At 44.4% G+C, this 20,579-nt stretch overlaps 3 protein-coding genes across 4 annotated transcripts; 2 read left to right on the top strand and 1 right to left on the bottom strand.

Annotated features, from left to right (window-relative positions):
- Positions 1 to 1,975: 1,975 nt before the first annotated feature.
- Positions 1,976 to 7,495, bottom strand: tmem86a (transmembrane protein 86A). The gene is made up of 3 exons (XM_080842012.1): positions 7,379 to 7,495; positions 4,014 to 4,278; positions 1,976 to 3,708 (listed from the first exon to the last, which is right to left on the bottom strand). Exons 1-3 carry the CDS (start codon positions 7,397 to 7,399, stop codon positions 3,281 to 3,283), a joined length of 714 nt encoding a protein of 237 aa, XP_080698138.1. The 5' UTR covers positions 7,400 to 7,495; the 3' UTR covers positions 1,976 to 3,280.
- A 690-nt stretch (positions 7,496 to 8,185) lies between these two features.
- Positions 8,186 to 12,890, top strand: spty2d1 (SPT2 chromatin protein domain containing 1). 2 transcript variants are annotated; one of them, XM_080842752.1, is made up of 6 exons: positions 8,186 to 8,648; positions 9,066 to 9,180; positions 9,307 to 10,938; positions 11,519 to 11,681; positions 11,947 to 12,024; positions 12,431 to 12,890. In XM_080842752.1, exons 1-6 carry the CDS (start codon positions 8,589 to 8,591, stop codon positions 12,528 to 12,530), a joined length of 2,148 nt encoding a protein of 715 aa, XP_080698878.1. In that variant the 5' UTR covers positions 8,186 to 8,588; the 3' UTR covers positions 12,531 to 12,890. The 2 variants fall into 2 exon arrangements, with proteins under 2 accessions (XP_080698878.1, XP_080698879.1); XM_080842753.1 differs by having other exon boundaries at positions 12,210 to 12,890.
- A 716-nt stretch (positions 12,891 to 13,606) lies between these two features.
- On the top strand, positions 13,607 to 20,294 carry uevld (UEV and lactate/malate dehyrogenase domains). Its single transcript, XM_080842755.1, has 12 exons — positions 13,607 to 13,717; positions 14,024 to 14,108; positions 14,273 to 14,338; positions 14,476 to 14,639; positions 14,930 to 15,071; positions 15,288 to 15,376; positions 15,516 to 15,621; positions 15,902 to 16,072; positions 16,418 to 16,591; positions 16,875 to 16,962; positions 17,278 to 17,401; positions 18,088 to 20,294. Exons 1-12 carry the CDS (start codon positions 13,676 to 13,678, stop codon positions 18,250 to 18,252), a joined length of 1,416 nt encoding a protein of 471 aa, XP_080698881.1. The 5' UTR covers positions 13,607 to 13,675; the 3' UTR covers positions 18,253 to 20,294.
- The last annotated feature ends 285 nt before the right edge of the window (positions 20,295 to 20,579 follow it).

Below are 20,579 nucleotides of genomic sequence, written 5' to 3'. Positions count from 1 at the left end.
TCTGAAAAGAAGATCTAGAATACTCAATTGATTTACAATGTAGACAAAACAAAGAAGTTATCCCTTAGAGTGTCTCTGTCCCATTTGGTATCCACACAGATAATGCACTGTAATGCTAATCCATCTATTACTGTAGATTTCCATTCTGTCTTAGAATTAGTAGCAACAGATGGGTTGTCTACTCAGAAGGATTGTTGCACATTGCATTGACTGCTTTGGAAGATTCCCACTACCAGGAAATGTATCCTTTTTGTAAATGCTTTGGATGGAATGTCTAAAGATTGTCAGGCTTCTCATCCTTTAATCCCATAGACTTGAGCTGCATTTTATAGACAAACCCCCAGAAAAACAGCCCATAAAATACATTACTGGTCCAGCTTGGTTTTGGCAGTCACTAATTAATATAGTTCACCTGTAATAACAACTTCCACATCTTTGCCTCATCTGACACTGCATTCAGGGGAACCCAACATGACGGCTTGATGCCACCTTAAAGTTCAAACCCATGACACCAGACACTTCAAAAGACTCTATACTTTTATATCACATCTTTAAAAAAAAACAATGATGATGCTATTCACTGTCTTATTTCATCTGCGTGTGTGACATGGATATTGAACTAAATTGAACAACATGGTGTCTCTGGGGGAGTTAATTAGCTTGTGCCAGAGCCCACGTTTCTCTTCTGAAAACTGAGCCTGAATGAAGAGCTTGTGTCACTGCAGTGCACAGAGAACCGATGACTGCTTCACTCTGACACAGAGGACAATGCAGTCGGCCAACAGACAGCTTAGAAGTCGTCAACACAAGTGACAGACATGCAGTGGACTGTCTCAGCAGAAATCACATTTTTCCTGATGTCTCAGCGAGTGGATGAAAAGGGAGGGGAATAGGAAACATTCAGCGCAACTGTGAGGCAGCTTTCTTTGGGAAGAATCAAAAGAGAGAGAGAGCGAGAGAGAGAGAGAGAGAGAGAAAGAGAGAGAGAGAGAGAGAGAGAGAGAGAGACACACACACACAGAGAAGGGGTCAGTCTAAAGGTCAGCCTCAAAAAGATACATAGAGCAGCCAGTCCATGTCTGCAGACAAGTCATATTAACGTCCTCCTCTTGCCTGGAGCTATGGTGTAGCCTGAGGCTATCTAGAGGGTTTGGGTGTTTGTGTACACCAGTGTTTTCAAAGATTTGACGCCTGATTCCAGCTGAATACACAACAGGCCTGATCCTTTTTTTTCCATCAAGGTTTGCTATTCCTACGTTTGTTTTGCTTTTTCTTTCATTTGTTATGACCCTTGACAGAGCTTGGAGAACAGATACAAACAGCAGTGGCACTGCATGCAACACTGGTACAGCAGAAGGATTTGAGCATTTCCAAGTAAATGCATTTGTAGAAAAAACAATAGTCTTCTCTCATTAACGAAGGGTCTCTTGGAGATCTGATTTCCAACTGAACAGACAACCAACTTATTTTTTCTAATAATGACTGCTGTTATCTAGCTTTTCCATTTGTGTTTGAGGAGAATTCATTCATGGCACAGTGCACATTGGCTCTGGGTCTGTATAACTGGAACGGCAAAGGGGCATAGTAATGACAAAAAGAAACATTCACCCAGCTCACTAACAGTAACTATACAATCACCCATTTGGAGAGACTGGGGAATCCCCTGAGTAGGCTCTGACCTGCCCGCAGCAGTGGGCACACAGAAGAAGTACTTTCTACTTTTTCTTTCTTTCTTAATCAGTCAAACCAATAAGAAACCTTTATCTCTTTCTCTGACAATTTGGTAACACATTAAGACACATATTGAACATTTTAACAATAACATAACCTTTAGTAGAAGGTATAGTGGCTCATACCAAAATTGCATTGAAGGGTAAAATAAGAATGACATGCATTGCTGTGCGCATATTTGTGAAGTTTTCTCCCTTTGGGGGGGGGGGGGGGGGGGGGGGGGGGGATTGCAGAGTGTATATAGGCTTCCAGGTGAGCAAGTGAAAGCTGCAACAGTTTAACACTGTTTCTAATAAACACAGGGTCTGTGGTTACGCTGTCCTGTGGTGTTTGTGTCAGCTGAAAAGGACTGGGCTGGCAATAGGGGCGCCATCAGAACCAGAAAACCTATGCAGGAATATTCTCCAGCATCTGAGCTTCTGTTTGGGAGCACTGGAGGAAACAGCTACGGTTTGACGGACTGACCACACGGAAATGGAGGGGAGAGACACGTGCAAAAGAGCCATGCCGAACAACACTGACAGCAAGACTAAAGAAGAGAGAAGGTGCCTGCTGTCAGCATTTCAAACTTAACCTTCATCTTACCCTCTCCCCCACCCCCCACACACCTCCACGAGCACAGTAATGTCTTAAAAAATACAGGTAAGAGAAAAAAGGATAATTAAATGATCACCGAATTCCCCGCAACTGTGCTCCCTTGTCTCCCTGACAGCGAGTCGATCAAGCTCTCCCTTCCTGATCTGTCACCATTGCTGGTACAGCGCGCGGTAACTGTTTCACCGTACACAGGACAGAGAATTGATTGTTTGATTGATCGATTGATTAATGCAAAGAGAAGGTTCTGTGGAGTGACCCAATAGAAACAAAGAAACACGAGGACACTATTCCTCTGCATCACGTCAGATACATGGCTGCTACCTGGAGATGTGTGTGTGTAGAGGGGGGGGGGGGGGGGGCAAGGTTCCTCCCCATCTTCTGTCAGTCAGTCAACGCTTGGATCCATTGGTGAGGTGCCTCTGGTTGAAATGCTACTCCTGGACCATTAGATAGTGAGGTCAGATTGGAGTGTGGAGTGAGGAGTGACAGGGGCACTAACGGACCTGGGGCACTAACGAGCCCGGGACAGGGGCACTAACGAACCCAGGGCACTAAAGAGCCTGGGAGAGGGGCACTAACAGACCTGGGGCACTAACGGGCCCGAGACAGGAGAATTAACGGACCTGGGGCACTAACGAGCCCGGGACAGGGGCACTAACGAACCTGGGGCATTAACGGTGTGCGGTTTGGGTCAGGGCAGTTAGACTAAATCGTGCAGCCTTCAATACATGAAGGCTCCCATCATTCACCCAACACCCTCCTATTATGGGTCTCCCCCAACCCAAAATACAAAGATGCCAAAAAAGCAAAAGGTTTGGCCTGGGGGAAATCCATAACTGGCAGGTAGGCGTGCTGCGTCCTCCTTCAGGCCTGAAGTGGGTGGCAGACGACGCACGGGTACTGAGGCAGCATTGGGGGCAAATGGAGGGATTGGGGCGGTGGGCAGTTTATCTCACGCTATTTTCCTGGCCACATCGGCGTCCTGGCACTCGACGGCAGACAGCGCGATGAGCATCTGCGCAGCGTAGTAGGTGGCCATGATGATGGCGCGCGAGTACGGCAGAGGGAAGCAGAACTTGTTGACGGCGATGGCCAGGTCGGACATTATGAAGAGCACGGCGCCCAGGCAGGCCGACAGCTGGGTCCACGTCCACAGGTCGTTGGTCAGCTGCAGGCCCGCTATGGCCCGCCAGGCCATGAAGCCGATGATGGCGGCGTAGACGCCCACCAGGTAAGTGAACGGCCCCGACAGGTAAGGGTACAGCAACGCGTAGGAGATCCCCGAGATGACTCCGACCACCAGGCCCGCCCTCGGGTTCAGAGGCTTCATGCCGAAGGCGGAGGAGTACAGGAGGTGGGTGATAGCAAACATCAGAAGCCCTGAGGAAGAGGCACCATCAAAGGCAGACAGAAGAGGGGACATCAGTCGGTGCATGCCATAAAGGAGAGTTAGGCTTGCAACATACTTTTAAACATTTTAAACTCTAATTATTATTTTGCCTCTAGATCATTATGAGTAATTATATTGTAATATTAATGCAATACATATTATATCAGACTACGACCAAAAATCTTCTCAACACATGAGAAGATTAACGAAACGTAGGAAGAGGGTATCTCATGAATACGCTTCTATCTGCCAGGTGTAGATTTCATGACGCAAAATAAGCGATGACCAAACTCACCATGGCTGAAGTAGCCTTGCTCCTGCCAGATTAAAAAGGCATCTCCCAGAGAAGAGAATATGAGTCCAGCTAAGATCTTTCGGGCACTGGAGCGGTCACCTAAAAAGCTGACGCCGTGCGCCAGCAGAAAGATCCAGAGGCAGAAGATGGGCAGGCACTTGATGAGTGCGCTGAACCAGGAAGGACTGGAGGTGGGCAGCCATAGGACGAAGTACACACAGGTGGCCTTGATGAAGGGCACCAGCTTTGGACCCTCAGCCTTTACCTAGAAAGAGTACATTTATTAAACAGGACGAACAAAACACTGCTTAATAGTTCACAGAGTCAGTATTTTGATAGTGTACTTTTCACCAGATAAATCCTTTGCAGAATGATCTACATGACGAGCTGGCATTGTGCTCTGTATACTTTTAATAATTTGCAGATGGAACATGTCTCCCACTTCCAGCCAAGGAGAATCGGATTCGGAAGTGATTCTGTAGCACAAAGAAGTTTCTAACGTGGAGTTTAAGCGAGGTCAACCAGTAAAAATAGAACTGCGGCACAGTGGCATGTTTGCAATAGTCTGCAATAAGCATGTGGTTCATGTAGCAGACAGACCTGCAACGAGCAGACATAAACTGCAGTACTGCATTTTGCTCAAGGGAAGTGAAAAACGAACTGAGAGCGAATTAGCCTGTCTTTCACGCACACACACACACATACACAGACACAAACAGGCACATCGAAATGAGGAAGTGCTTAATTTTGCTGAAACTCCACCGGGAAGCTTTTCACATTATACTCTGGCTCATCACAAATGAGCTTGCTGAGTTCTGGAGCTTCTGCTCGCGGGGTGGGGGTGGAGGTGAGGGGGGCATTGAGTCCATGCCATGGAACTGCATCCAGAGTCTTCCATTGCACAAATGCTGTGATAGAGCCCTGAGGGGACTCACACAGCGGGATCATTGGAGAGACTTGGCTAACCTCAAAAATGGCTGCAGATTAAATACAGACATGGTGGTGTCATTGGAATTTACATAGTTACTATAGTCAGGGCATCAGTGCATTTCTTCTTCATGTCTCTTCTTCAAGTGGAGACATGTTTAGTTATTCTTTCAGAAGTGTGACATGCATGCTATCTACAGAGCTGATAAGGACACTTTGAAAGTATCAGAATGGTAAACAGAGAGGGAGAGAAAGAGAGAGGGGGGGGGGAGAGAAGATCTTGTTTGCTCTTGAGTGTTTTCATCTACAGCAGCCACCGCCCTCCACAACAGCAAGGTAGTGTTTTCTAGGTCATCTGGCCAGATGTGGGCCCCAGCTTGAGTCTAGCACACTTCCCCAGCCTGTGGAGGGGGCACATGGCCCTAGAGGAGCTGCACACATAAGCGGGCCTTTAATTCTATCCATTAAAACGCTTGTGGCTTAGACCAATGTAGCCTAGCGTCTAGAATTTTTTTGGGATACAGCATGTAATGTCTGTGAGACCAGTTGGCTGAGAAGAAATGTCCATTAAGTATTGTGAGTTAGCCATTACATGCCATGCTTTCTCAGCTTACAGGGGGCCTCCTGGCGCCCCTTATTGCATTCATTTCTAATGTAACTGTAATAAGTACAACACCAAACATCACAGTGTGCAGCACTGCAAAAAGAACACAAAAAATGATCATATGGATGGACACAGGGTATAATCTCTCTGCCTATTGGTCAAACTACCTGAATTATGAATCATCTGATCTGACACAGGCTTCAGTCAATCAAGCCCAGCCAAATCCTCTCTGAGTTATATTTCCCAGAGGTGTTAGATATCAGGAGTCTCCCTTTTCCTGTTAAGTAATGTGTTCTTTTCAGCCCAGTGGGAGAGAGGTGAAGCTGATATTTTTCTTCCCGGAGAACAGCTCTGGAACACCCTGTCCACTGTTTCAGCACTTAGAAAAGGTTGCACATTCAACAACAGATTTGTCTACATCACAGGGCTGGCCGACACAGATGAAAAGGGGAGATGGGCACATTCGAGTGTAAACAATAGTAAAGTAGTTACCCCAAATAAACATTGAAAAGACAGGAGAAGCCACAAACCCCAGTGTTGATATAAACATGTAATTAGTCAATAATAAGCATACAATCTATAACCCTCTCAGCTCCTTTATGGTGTGGTAAGTCTGCTGAAACTAGGTACAACAGCTCTAGTGCCTCTTCAAAGAGTAGGATATTCTGTCCATCTGAGTGCGCATAAAATAGTTCAAAGGCATTCGTTATAACACCGGCTTTAGGAAACCTTAAAATGTTGGATACCTGGTTAATTAATATAGTTTTTTATGTAGTGTATACGAAGTTTTTAATCCGTAGTTGTGGGGAATAAGACAAACTGAATCCTTTTTTAACCTTTTGTTTTGCTCCCCCCATTAAAAACATCACAACAAGTTAATTTGTTTTTTAGTGAGAAAGAATTCTTGTGGTTGTTGTTTGTTCATTTCCAGCAGGCTACTGCCGTTGTGCGCGTGTGAACTGCAACAAGGGCCCTTGCAAGGCGTAATTATGACAGAACTTAAATTATTGGAGTTCAAAAGCGCATGAGCCACACACATAGGCTTCACACAGTGCATGCACAGCCAGAGGCTAAACAATAAGAGAGAAAAAAACTCCTCATGTCATGTGATGGAATTTCCTTTCAGTTAAAACCCATTATGAAAGCAACTAAAGGAGAGACGCTGTGACTTCTAGAACAATATGGAAGTTAGCTTAACCTGCAGTGGTTCACAAATCTAATCAAAGTGTACAACTTATGCAACGTGAACGTCATTTTAAATTGAATACTAACGTATATGAGACAAGTACCTTGGTGAAACAACGGAAGCCGACTCCATCATAGGCTTGTCGTCAAAGAGAGTACCACTGAACTAACCCTGCATTTGCTTATCACAGCCCTCTACGGGGAAATGTATGTTTTAAGCTGCCGAACATATGCACGAATGACATAGCCTATTTCTTACTATAAGCATATTTTTATTTTTAGTCTGAAAAAACACAGACTTCACAATTATCACGTGGTCACCATATACCCAGGTAGTCTCGGACATAGACTGCTGCTTGACGGTCACTGGTTTGTAACAATATGCTCCACAGAAAAAAGCATTACACAAATAAATAATAAATCATCGCTAGCCCATAGGAATACATTTCTACTGCAATACAAACAAAGCCGACTTTTCGTTAAAATGTTAATCAAGGTAGGTCTAAAAAAGCTTGGTCGTCTGTGCAACATAGTATTTGCCATCCTTTCAAATCGCGACGTCTTTAACAGGTTACTGCTTCTATAGTTATCAAATGATTGGTTGACATGAAGTTTTTGATAACGATACCTTAAAGTCAAAAGAGCTTACCACCGTGACAGGCGAGACCATATCTGGAGTTGTCGGGTACCCTTGTGACTTGGAAGTGTTCAAAGCGCTGACAATTCGATTTAATTCGAAGTATCTAAGCGATCTCGCAGTGCACAATTCTTTGTATCCTGAATTGTTTTCGTGCCCCTTGTTTGGGGCAGGCCATCTGTAAGGGGGAGGGGCACAGCATCTGTAACTGTGGGAGGCGATTATTGTCCAAAAACTGATAGGGTGCTGTTAACATATCTGTCCAATCAAAAGCCACCAAAGCTATAGAGGGGACGACATTTAATGCATTGACGCTCCCATTTATGGGAGGGGTTTAATATTCGGTGAAGCAACATTGTAAACACAGATGGCTTATGTTTATCCACTGACCTCATGGAAGTCCCATCTTTTGTCGAATATGCTACTGTTTTACTCCAGTCTTTACAGCGACTCTGTTTACTCTTAATTTCATGCAAAGTGTCGGCTAAGCCTACATTATATGCACCATGCCTTTGAACAAGAGGTGTAATATCCTCATGCAATTAAATGACATCGCATAAACCTAAGGACGCCGTAGTTATGCGTAATAATTTAAATAGTTTCTTGACATCTAGTAGTTTAAGAATATTTCTAGAATGAAACAAATATTGAAAAATGATTGCTTGTTTGGTAGAATATTGTTGGAATCTAAAGAACTCGAAGTGTCTATCATTGAAATAATTCTATGGTGTGTATAAAATTCTCCGGAAGTGACATACTCAGTCTAAACCGGATGACGTGTTTAAATCATACCTCTCAGATGCCTCAGCTGTTGTGCTAACGACTGGCAAATTAAGTTTTTCGCTGTTATATACCATGTATATAGTCTTTAAACTTGAACTTTATAAAACAGTAAATCGTTTGTAACATTAGGTAATCAGATTTTGGGGGTCACGAGTATAGAAGTCATTGTAAACTCGGTTGAAACCCTTTTTTACGTAGATTATCATTCCATACGGCTGAAACACTGGGTCTTTAGTGCTAAGGTTAGCTGAAAGCCAGCTAGCTAGCGTTACTAGTGTAACGTAGCTACTTTTTACACATCGACACACACGGTGGACTCATCATTTTTACAGTTTTGTGACCAACGAAGGCGCTGACACGGAGAGGATTATTTTGGGGGGCTAGTATCTCGGCTATCTTGTAGTCAGATAACCTGTTGTCATCGGTGGTGGGTAGCAGCATGGACTTTGAAAATGTCCTGGCAATCGCTTCCCAAAACCAGGGCCTTAGTAGCCTTCCGGTGGGTCTCTTTCATTTGATGTCTTTCAAAGGCTAAAATGCTGAAATATAATGTGTAGCGCCGCATCAGCTGTTAAGCCACATAACGGTCATCAGTGGTATTATAGAAATGTGTTCTGTTACCATGCTGTTAGATAGCAGGTATGCGTGAGATTAAGATTAAGGGTCTTATTTCTGTAGCTGTATTGCCCTCTGCCTCTGATTAAGGAAAATATGTGAGCTCTTTACAGTATTGTGTGTTTTCATATGTTTTGCTTATTAACAGTATTATTTATTAATAGCTGATTATCCAGTCTATGGAAATTGTCATGTCATTGCATTATATTTCATTGGTTCAATTATTGTCTTTACTGTTGTTGAGAACTAGTTATGTTTTGAATGAATTAATGAATTGTCTTATATGTGATGTTTCCTGCAGAAGCGGTACAGTTTACAAACTGGCCCACCAAAAAAGGATCCCAGAATTAAAGGTGTCAATTCGTCAGCCGTTCAGGCTTTCTTGAAGAAACAAGAGGCTAGTCAGAAGAAGAAAGGTAAACATAAGAATGTGACTTCTTACTTAACCATACTTAACTTGATTGGTTTATATTTGATTACCTCACTGATGAGTTGTAAATTGAAATGTTTCTGTAATTGTTTTTTTTCTTCTGTTTTTTAAGTACGAGAGAGGATGAAGGAGAAAGAGGAACTTCAGGCCAAACGCGTGGAACTGAAAACTGACCGGAAAGCCCGCTCAATGGCATCACGCACAAAAGATAACTTCCACGGTTACAACGGGATCCCAATGGAGGAAAAACCAAAGAGCACGAGACATTCCAGAGGAGGGGATGACCCCCAGAGGAGTGACAATTATGACGATGAGGATAATTATGACTATGCGGAATCAGACTCTGAATCAGAGCCGGAACAATATCCCAAAAGGCCTCCGATGAAGAGCCCGGTGTCCAGCCAGGTGTCTAGCAAGTCCCTCACTAAACCCGTGGTTAAGAAACCTGGGGGCCCATCTAAAGCTGCCCCCCCACCTATGAACTTTGCGGACTTGCTGAAGCTTGCTGAAAAAAAACAGCACGAACCAGTAGAGTTGAAACCAGTGCCAAAGAAGAGCGAGGAGCGGCCCCGAGGCGGAGAGGACTTGCGGGAACTCGAGATGGAACGCAGGATGAAGAGGCAAGACAAGGGGCACGACGCCAAGTCAGACAGAAGCAGAGCACAGCCTAGCTCGAGCAATCACAGGAAGATCCCTGAGAAAGACAGCAGGGGTAGCAAGCCACATAGGAGCCTCTCGGAGAAATCCTCCTCCTCTAGTGAGGCCAGCAAGAAGCCAAAGCCCCATGCCTCTGGAGAGCGGTCGCATGCCTCTGGAGAGCGGTCGCATGCCTCTGGAGAGCGGTCGCATGCCTCTGGAGAGCGGTCGCGTGGCTCGTCCAAGCCGTCTCTCTCAGACCGACCGAAACCTACCTCCTCAGGTACCACTAGCGGCAAAACCTCGGTCAAGTCTGGCTGTCCGGTGTCTACCAAACAGCCAGCCCCCAGACCATCCCCAAGCCAGAGACCTAACACCACAAGTGACCTTAACCAAAGGAAAGGGAACCACCAGCTTTCTTCAGGTAAGCCAAGTTCTTCTGGAATCAAGCCCTCAGGTCCCAGCCAAGGAGCACATCGGAGCTCCAGCCAGAGCCGGCCCAGTCAGGGCAGCTTGGAGAGGCGACCCTCGGAACAGGCACAGAGGGGACAACAGCAGCCGGCCGGGGGCAGGCCCAGCGGTGCCCCTCGGCCAAGCAGTAATGGACAGGTGCGATCGGTGCCTGGTGGAGCAGCAGGAAAGCTGGGAGGTGCAGGACAGCAGAGACCTGGGGGTGGCCCACAAGCCAGGCCTGGAGGTGGCCCACAAGCCAGGCCTGGAGGTGGCCCACAAGGCAGGCCTGGAAGTGGCCCACAAGCCAGGCCTGGGGGTGGCCCACAAGCCAGACCTGGGGGTGGCCCACAAGCCAGGCCTGGGGGCGGAGGGATTCGGCCTGCTGCTGCTGGAGGAGTTCCAGGGCGAGCGCGTGGCGGTGGACCCTCAGGGCCTGGGCGACCAACGTGTACTGTTGTGGCGGAGACCATCTCCTCAAAGGATCTCGTGCCAAAACCTGGAATGCCAGGGAGACCAGGAATGCCAGCCAGACCAGGAATGCCAGGGAGACCAGGAATGCCAGCCAGACCAGGAGTGCCAGGGAGACCAGGAATGCCAGCCAGACCAGGAATACCAGCAAGACCTTACGGTCATGGGCCCCCAGTTAGGCCTTCTGGTAAATGTTACAGTTATGAAGTTGTCATGTTTTGTATTAATTGTCTGTGTCTGAATTTGCCTTCTATGAACCATATGGCAAAAAATCTTCTCCCTACCCACTTATGTTTTGTTCATGTGGTTGCAATGCTTAATTTACTATGGTCGGCATGGCACATTCACACGCAGAGCATTGGATGCTATTAACCATAATGTTTTATGTAAGGAGGCAGATTTAGACATAGCTTATGTCAAGTGTCCTTCCGTAGCTGAGTACGTTTGTGACTCAACGCGTGCGCATATAGCGTTGTCTTTATGACACAAAATAACCCCTGTGTTTGTGGCTCATGCCAGTGCTAGAGAAGGCCAGCATGCCCCCTGACCTGCTGGAATAGTGAGTCAGCAGTCTTAGAACTCCATTGTCACCCACCACGTCCCTGTCAAACAGGAACACAATAGAGTGTTTACAGCACTGGTCATGGTTCCCAGTGGAATGTTCAGATGTCATCATACGCTTCCAAAATAATATTCCATCTGATAGTTGCCTTGTGTGGAGGTTGATTCGGTTATATGTCAATAAAAGGTTGTCTTTTTTTATGTAGGTGCAGTACTGCCACCCATCACGTCTTCCTACAAGCGGCAGTATGATGATGATGATGACGAAGACGAGGACCCAGAGATGGACGACTTCATTGATGATGGTGGAGATGAGCAAGATGAAATTTCAAAACATATCAGGGAAATCTTTGGCTATGATAAGAACAAGTAAGCAAAGCTGAAATTGATGTTACACCTGCAGTTGGATAAGGTAGTAATAAGCAGTATACAGCATGTATAGAAGTGTAGTTACAACAGTTTGTATTTAAATGTTTGTTTAAATGCCCAAAATGTATGTCCAAGAGCTTATCTCCCCAAAAAGAGTTGTGATGTTCTGGAGTATTGTCTGAAATACATTGAAATGAACATGTGGTTCAGTACACTGCAGGGGAATGACCTTGCTTGACCTTGTCACACTTTTGGGTTTCTCCAGATACAGGGACGAGAGTGACTATGCATTACGGTTCATGGAGAGCAGTTGGCGAGACCAGCAGAAAGAGGAGGCCAAGAGGTAAGACCTGGTGAAGAGATGTATCCAGTCCCCCCCCAAAACATTACCCCAAAAAACACCGCAGGCAGAGGGTGCTTGTCTACATCCCCTTCCGCATTGTAGTCACTTGTATCTATCTATCTATCTATCACATCTGTTTTTGTGTTTCTGTGTGTATTTGCCTGCGTGCCTCTTGTGTCTGTTAGCCTGAGGATGGCTGTGCTCGAGGACGAGGAGGAGGAACGTCGTGAACAGGAAGACCTCCAACGGCAAAACGCCAAGAGAAGAAAATTAAAATGATGTCACAGAAAAACGAGCGTAATCTCTCCCCCAACCCCCACTGTCCCAAACTGTACGCCCGCTTGGTCATGATGTGACCACAGTGAACTTGAATGCATCTTTCTTCTCCCCCCCCCATCCATTTCAGTTTACGCATGGGCATCAGGGAGGACGCTGAGGACATCCGCATGGAGGAGGAGGAGAGGAAACAGAAACTAGCGATGAAAGCCAAGAGGAAAAAAGTTTAGGAAGAGGAGAAAAATCAGCTTGATATGAACTCTGGGTCAAGGAGGAGGCGAGTGAATGGTTTAGAATGAGGTTCATGTGCCTCTTTGCTGCTCTCACTTGTTGCATTTTTATTTATTTGAAATTACCCTGAAGGGAGCAGTTTTGCACTATGGAGAGCCCGTGTCTCGGTAAACTACACTGAGGAAAATAATGTTATGAAAAGCAATCGCAGACTTCTTTTTTGTACCGACAGCTGCCCATGCATATGTGTACGTGTTGAGGCCTTACATCTGACGGCAGTTATCAGAAACAATGGAGCTCATTTTATTCTATTAATATAATTATGGTCAAGTGAAAACTGCCAGTCGTTTGAATTGTACTGCGCTATTTTTCTTGTTAAAAGTGATTTGTCAAATGATGTTGTGGTGTTTTTATTGTGCAGGCCTGCGAGTGTGTGTGCGTGAGTGACAGGGTTTTATTTTGGCTATGATCAGACCAAGTAAGCAAAGCTGGAATTGATGTTACACTTGCAGTTGGACAAGGTATTAATAAGCAGTCATGTATAGAAATGTTGTTACCAGTTAATATTTAATATTTGTTTAAATGCCCATATATATACAATCCATATATATATACTGTATGGAGTGTTAACCAGAGACAGAGGCCTGTAAGTATTTCTTTTTTGTTAACTTCTCTACTCTGGACATCACAGTTCACAAATAAGTGAATGATTTAGGTAAATCTGTTTTACAGTAGTTTTATTGTATTGAAATATAATGGAAAACTTTAGTATTGAGATTGGCTTGCATTTGATCTAAAGATCATTTTTCATTGATCATTCATTCTACCCAATGTCATATTACACACTTCATATCAATAATAGTATGGGATATTATGTACAACGACGTCATTTTCACTCGTAGGTTAACAGCGGATGTAATTGATGGGCAGTATTAGGACATTCGAGCAACAGATTTTTTTAACCAGTCCAGTTCTGAGTAGGCTGGATTTCTTTGAGAATACTTTCTCGCCTTACGATTTCCCGTAGATATGGGGCGTTCACTTAGGTTTACGGAAGTTATGCAGTCCGAGATTTGTCTGTCAGCCGGGATGCTGCCAAAGTTTAGGTTTTAAACCGGGACAATCAAACTACTAATGTTCAATCATGGATTTATCTTCGGAACCGGTGAAAAAAGTACTCGCCAAGGTTTGTTCAATTCTCAGAGTTGGTCAACATTAACTTTTAATGTTTATTAGATAGATAGTCATGTGACCGAACGCTTTTGTAACTTAAGACATATTATATCTACTTTCATCTTGGGCTCTGTCATGAGCCGGTTAAACCAGATCCTTCAGAGTCTTGCATGCCATGTTCCTTGCTGATTGTAATGTTAGTTTCCAGGAAGTCCTAACGTGTTGGCCAATCAAGTAATTGAACTTCAGCTACAGTTGAAGCGTGGGTAATATAGTGGCAGTTGAATGACAAAATCAAATGACTACTTTCTTTTTCCAGTACAAATTTCACGATCTTGCTATCGAGGAGATTCAGAAAGTAAACCGCATTCACCCTGACGTGCAGATCCATGTAGGCTCTTTCAGTAAGTTACAAAACATCCTTCGGGACCACTGCAAGTTTACCATAATACAAACCAGAATATTCTATGAAAGCTAAAAGTGGGTACCTAAGGAAGTAGGCCCCATTCAACCAAGACTGCTAGTCAGGTGAATGAAAGTAGCGTGTTTTGCTTTACGCCCCTCTTAGCATCCACTGACAGAATACAAAAAGACCTGCTGAAACTGGTCGGCAACATCCCGGTTAAATATCAAGGTGAGATTAACTACAGCATCTTGTAGACAATTACTCGACTAAAATAATTGTACATGGTCTACAATGCAAATCCAGTGGGATCAATGCACTTTGAGGGACTTTTTTTGTGTGTGTGTGATTACTTTGGTGTTGTTTAGGCCGCATATATAACCTACCCATCCTGATGTGGCTGCTGGAGTCATTCCCTTTCACTCCTCCGGTGTGCTTGTTGAGACCCTCTCCTAACATGGTGATTCGAGAGGGGCGGCACGTGGACGCACGGGGCCGAATGTTCCTGCCTGGGCTGCATAACTGGGACCATGTAAGAGAGCTAAGACCGCCACGAAGGTGGTCCACAGTTTCTGCTTTATTATGAGTGAGGTAAAACAAATACCTGCAGATTGCCTTTAGGGAGGAAAACGTTGACAGGTCATAGCAAAGCTGAGTTTTACGCCCAACTCAATATCTTTATACAGACTGTAATGACTAAAATAAATGGTCGATGGTCCATTCTCCATTCATAATGCTGTTGCTTTAAGTAAGTAATTAATTTTGTGTGTGAAAATGAAAATGAAACATGTCATGGTCAGCTTGTGATGTTTATGCTGTCAGCCCAAGTCAACTGTGAACGGGTTGATGGCAGAGATGATTGCCAAGTTTGAGGAGGAGCCACCCCTGAGTACCAAGCCCTCTGGAGAGGCAGAAGACCCCAATAACCTGCTGGCTTTTGTCTCCGCGCTCAAAATGAATGAAGGTCTGTGAGGACATAGATGAACAGTACTTAGCACTTGGGGCTTGTATGAAGTTTAACATGGTGTGTTTCTGTGCAAGTGTTAGAGCGAACCAGCAACACAGAGTCGACAGTTTCTTCAGTTGCCCATGATTCTGTACCTTTAAGTCTGTACATGTTTACTTATCCTGCCCGAGATCATACAGAAATTCAGACTGCCTTGTTTCTTATCTTCCACAGGTGGAAACAGAAGTGGCTCAGTTAATAAAGTCACTGTTATTGGAAGCGGAGACCTGGGAGTGGCTACAGTGTTGAGTATTATGGCTAAGGTTATTGTCATTCATTGATCAGTTCACCGCTGTGGTCTATAAATAGACCCTGCTTGTGTGGGTGTGTGTTGGCATTATTTTAGAATTCCTGCCGACTCGCTGTTAATTTGCTCTGACACCTTTACGCCTGTCTTCTCAGGGAGGTGTGGACAAACTGGTTTTGATTGACATTCCAGAAAGTTCTACAAAGAGTGGGACAATGGATTTAGAGATCTTCAGTTTACCTAAAGTTGAAATTTCCAAAGGTACTGTCGTCAGCGAACAAAAATCTAATGCAGGCCATTGTAGCCTTTTGTGGTGCCTCTTTTCCCCTGTCTGTCCGGTATTTTAAACACAATCAAATTCAGTCTCTGTCAGTTAGTTGTTATAGTGTCTGAATCAATGTTTGGGGTTTGTTTCATTACGTAAGAAACTGTACAGAAGTGGGAATTATGGGCTTTTTTTGTATTGTGGAGCGTCTTCTTTTGACCATGAGAGGATCACCTGTGTTTGCGTTATTGGTTTGTTTATTTCTCGCTCTGGCAGACCTCTCAGCCTCTGCTGGTTCCAAGGTGGTGGTAGTGACAGCAAACGCCTGGAGCAACGAGCAGTCTTACGCCGGCGTGGTCCAGACTAACGTAGACTTGTACAGAGGCATCATTCCAGGCCTGGCTCGCCACAGCCCCAACGCAGTGCTCCTCATCGCCTCCCAGCCAGGTCAGTCACATGTATCTTTTACTAACAGGCCAACCTAAGGAGAAAGCCCCCCCCCCCCCCCCTTTTGAGAGGGGCACTGCTAAAGGTTTCTTTAGTTTTGTCTTAAAAACATTAAATTACATTTAATCTGGTGATTAAGTACATACATGCTTCTTGTATCGGACATACATACCTGTGTGTCTATACACACACACACACACACACACACACACACACACACACACATACATATATATATATATGGAATGTCCTGTTGGCGATGTCCTGCTTGATATGAGTAGTCATTCCTTGCTATTGCTTGTTTTCTGGAATCTGAATGACTGGCCCCTGTGTCTGTGTGCGCAGTGGACATCATGACTCATGTGGCGTGGAGGCAGAGCGGACTCCCTCCAACCCATGTGATTGGAGCCGGCTGCAACCTGGAGTCCGAGCGCCTCGCACACATCTTTAACATCACCCTCGTGGCCAACAGCACCGGCAAACAGCCCTGGGTGATCGGAGAGATGTCTGACAACAAGGGTGAGGACAACCTACAGTATGCTATTGGTATTGGTGTTAGGGACTTAATAGGCTTATTCTGCATTTGTGTTCACCAATTTTACAGTAGAATTAAAAGCAAAGTAAAGTAAGTTGTATCTCTGCTCCCATTATAATGAACTCTTGACTCTTGGATCTTGGATCTGTCTAGTGTTATTTTCCCCTTATATATATTCTAGTATTATATGGTTCATATGATTGGTTCTGGGTGGGTGATGATAGAAGTGTCCACAGTTGACCGCCCAATCTGCTGATGTGTTTGTAGTGGCCGTGTGGAGTAACGCAACTCCTGGGATTGGCAAGCACCCTGAACTCAGTCCTGTGTCCAACTCGACCAAGCCACTGATTGACAGGTAACCTTTCATATCGGCATGGCAACATTAGTGTGTAACTGCAAACAAACAAACAAACAAACAAACAAACCAACAGACAGCAGTTTTACAAACGAATATCTGACTTGTGCTGGGTGACAGGTATGTATTCTCATTCATGGTTAATTTTTCACTTATTTTTACCTATGCTTATCATTGTTTTTCTGTCTTAATCTATTCTTTTTCATTAAACTGTATCACCAAGTTAAAATGGTGATTCTCATGCTGCAGTGCAGGTTAAATCAAGTCCATGCTAGAAGATAAGAGATGACTATTATATCTGTTTTCCGCCCACAGGGGATTTGAGTTGCTGAAGGGGAGAGGACATAGGTCTTGGTCAGCGGCATTATCAGTTGCTGACATCACCCACAGCATCATCACTGACCAGAAGAAGACCCACTCCGTCACCACTCTGGCTCAGGTACACGCACAGGAAGCCAAAGGCAGGGTTCATTGCCAGAGGGGAGGCTTAGATGGTCTCCTCTCTGACCAAACACATATACAGGAGTCTTGTGATTCAGATGACAAACCAGGTCAGGGTGCATGGAGGTCTTAGAGCACATTTTCCAGTTCAGTGGCATGCACTACCCTGCCGAGAGGCACATTTTTATTCCATTTTTAAGCTGACATTTAAAAGTTTAATGCTGAGGTGCAGGTTAAATCGGAGCATGTGTGTGCATCCAGAGGGACTCCACCGCAGTATTAAGCCCACCAGGCCAAACACGCCAAGAGCACGCTTACATCATATTTGGAGAATTTCTTTTAGACTGTGTTGCAGTGGTGTTGAAATCAATGTCTTTGTATAGCTCGATACCTTAAAGCTGTGGTCTGTTTGTGTGTGTGTGTGTGTGGGTTGTAGTATACATATGCGTGTCTGTGTAAATGTTTTATGATTTGTGTGTGTGTACATGGATGTTTAAATGTTTTGTATGCATAAATGTGCATCGTTTCTGTGTGCATATAAATGTTTTAAAGCTTGTTTGTGTATGTATGTATACATGTTTTATACTTTGTGTGGTGTTTGTGTAAATGTTTGATTGTGCGTTGACATGTTTTATGGTGTGTGTGTGTGTGTGTGTGTGTGTGTGTGTGTGTGTGTTTGGTCAGGGCTGGGGTGGCATCAGTGCACCGGTGTTCCTCAGCCTGCCCTGTGTCCTGGGCACCTCCGGCTCCACTCGGCTGGCTGGAGTCACTCTGAGTCAGGAGGACGACAGCAAGCTGAAGGAGAGCGTCTCGTCCCTCAACAACCTGATGACCCAGCTCAAGCTCTAGGCATCACCCCCTCCTCCTCCCCCCCCTCATCCTAAGGCCTTATCCCTTTCTTCCCAATGACGCCCTTCAAGTGCACCCCTAAGTTACCACTGGTGTGCTGGAGGAGAGGGATTAATGGGACATCTCATCCTGTTTTACTTTCTCACCACTCGACCTCTCTTAACACTCCCGCCCTCATTATTCCCCCGTGTTTGAGTAACTGGATGATCTCATATGTACAGGTCCCAGACAGGGCTAGCGGTAGTAAGGGCAAGCGGTAGTAAGAGCACGCAGCAGCTGTAGATGAGACTAATGCAGTAGACATTCAGAGATGGACCACAGGCAAACTGCTTGTGTTAAAGTTAAGGTCAAAGCATCTGCTGAAGAGATAAAGAGATGTCTTTTTGGGACTGCTCCATTGTGCCTTAACCATGTTTTCCCTTCGCACATGCATATGCAATCATGGCTGTTCTTCCTTAAAAATATATATTTATTGATATGTGAAACTAAACGAGTTGCCTTAAAAAACATGCTGTAACTGATGTTGACTTGAGCAATGCACTTTTAGCCCAGAGCCATAACAGGCTCCAAAGACAAAACTCCTATTTTGAATGTTTACATACTTTTTGTTTTGTCCTTATGCTTTGTAAATGTGTGTGTTCATATTTTAGTCACTAACACTAGTCACTACTTTGTCAGGTGTAATGGTTTTAAAGGCTATTACTTGCTAACTTAAATTACAATTTGCACTAATTCGAATTTTAGTTTGGCTGGATGTGCCTTTATCATTATGTATTATTAAGCTTACTGTATGTTCATGCATTTACTTATATATGTACACATTTTTGTTTAGTTAATATCTTTCATTATTGGGTCCTGCAAGCAGGTCAGTGAAATGACCAGATCTTAAAGAGTGGGGAGTCTGTAACGTTAGTGATATAGAACCTGTTATTTATTTTGGTGGAGGATGGGGTTATTACCAAGTGTCCTGTGAGGCATGGACGAGTTGATACACCATGATCATTTTACACTCTGATGGAAGGGTCAGCTAGTTTGGGGGAATAAGACTGCGGTCTTAGAAAGATGGGAGAGAGATTATTTTAACCAGGCAGAGAAAAGGATATCATTCCAAAGCAATATGAGACATGCAAATAAAATATGTATATTTTATGATTGTAAACGGTGTCAGATGGTCTTGTGTTTAAAACAGAAACAACCTCAAGAACACACAGCAAGCATACATACAAAGTAAAGCTTTCTCTTAAGTAATAAAACACCATTCCAAAGTTCAGAGGAAAGCCTGCGGGGTGGAGTTCCTCTCTCCTTCATAAGATGCCCCTGAGACACTCGTGCTGAAAACTTAAATACTTCCTGTACACACACAACACCAACATGAGAACAAAAGAAATAATATTATGAACACTATAAATTAATAAAGCCTTAACTGACTTTCATAAGGAACCACACGAGAGCAGAAAAAAAACAATGATTTTAGGAAACCAGTAATTGATGCTTCCTTCAGGTGGTGCTATTGCTTCAGAAATGGCACTTGGCTGTTAAACTTGTGTGGGTTATCGCTGAGAATGGCAGCGTGAGTACACTCATCCCCATCTACACACTACTTGGACATCCTCTGGTTGACGCCTTGGTTCAATACAAAGTGCACCTCTTTACCTGATATTTAATTATCTCTTCATATATATATATATATATATATATACACCGGTCTTCAGTCTCTACATTTGGCTTACAGTATCCCTGTTTCTTTTTCCCCTATAAAACTCACTGTAGTATCAAAATGAAAACAAAACATACAAAAATTCTATATTCACAATTTGAAAAAAAAAAACAAGAGGATGACTGCAGAACTCAGGAAGTATTGCTCATAGCTGACTCGCTAACAGGAAGTGTGAGCAGATTAGGTTGAGTGCGTGTGTGTGCGTGGTGCATATTTAAAGGTGTGACTTCCATGACGATGTGCATGAGAAGCAGCAGTGCTGTGGGTGTCTGCGAACACAGGCATGGCTGTGGAGTCTGCGAGGACAGCGGTGAGCCTGCTCACAGCTCCAGGCAGGCGTGGGGGGTGGGGGTGGAGGGAGATCACCAGTTGGGCATCACAGAGGAGCACCGTGTTCGAGTCAATGCAGTCTGATATGGTGATGTGATTTCTCAGTGCTGCTTGTATTAATACTACTCAAGGGAGTACACTCAAACTAAACACTAGGAGACACACACACACACACACACACACACACACACACACAAATACCAAAGTCTCTACAGACAAACAAGTCTGAAAATTAAAATGTCCTTCATACAAGTCCAGCTTCTGAATAAGAAATATTTAT

The sequence above is a fragment of the Sprattus sprattus genome (genome assembly GCF_963457725.1).
Source record: "Sprattus sprattus genome assembly, chromosome: 7".
Classification (NCBI taxonomy): Eukaryota; Metazoa; Chordata; class Actinopteri; order Clupeiformes; family Clupeidae; genus Sprattus; species Sprattus sprattus.
This window is presented reverse-complemented; position numbering and strand designations above follow the sequence as displayed.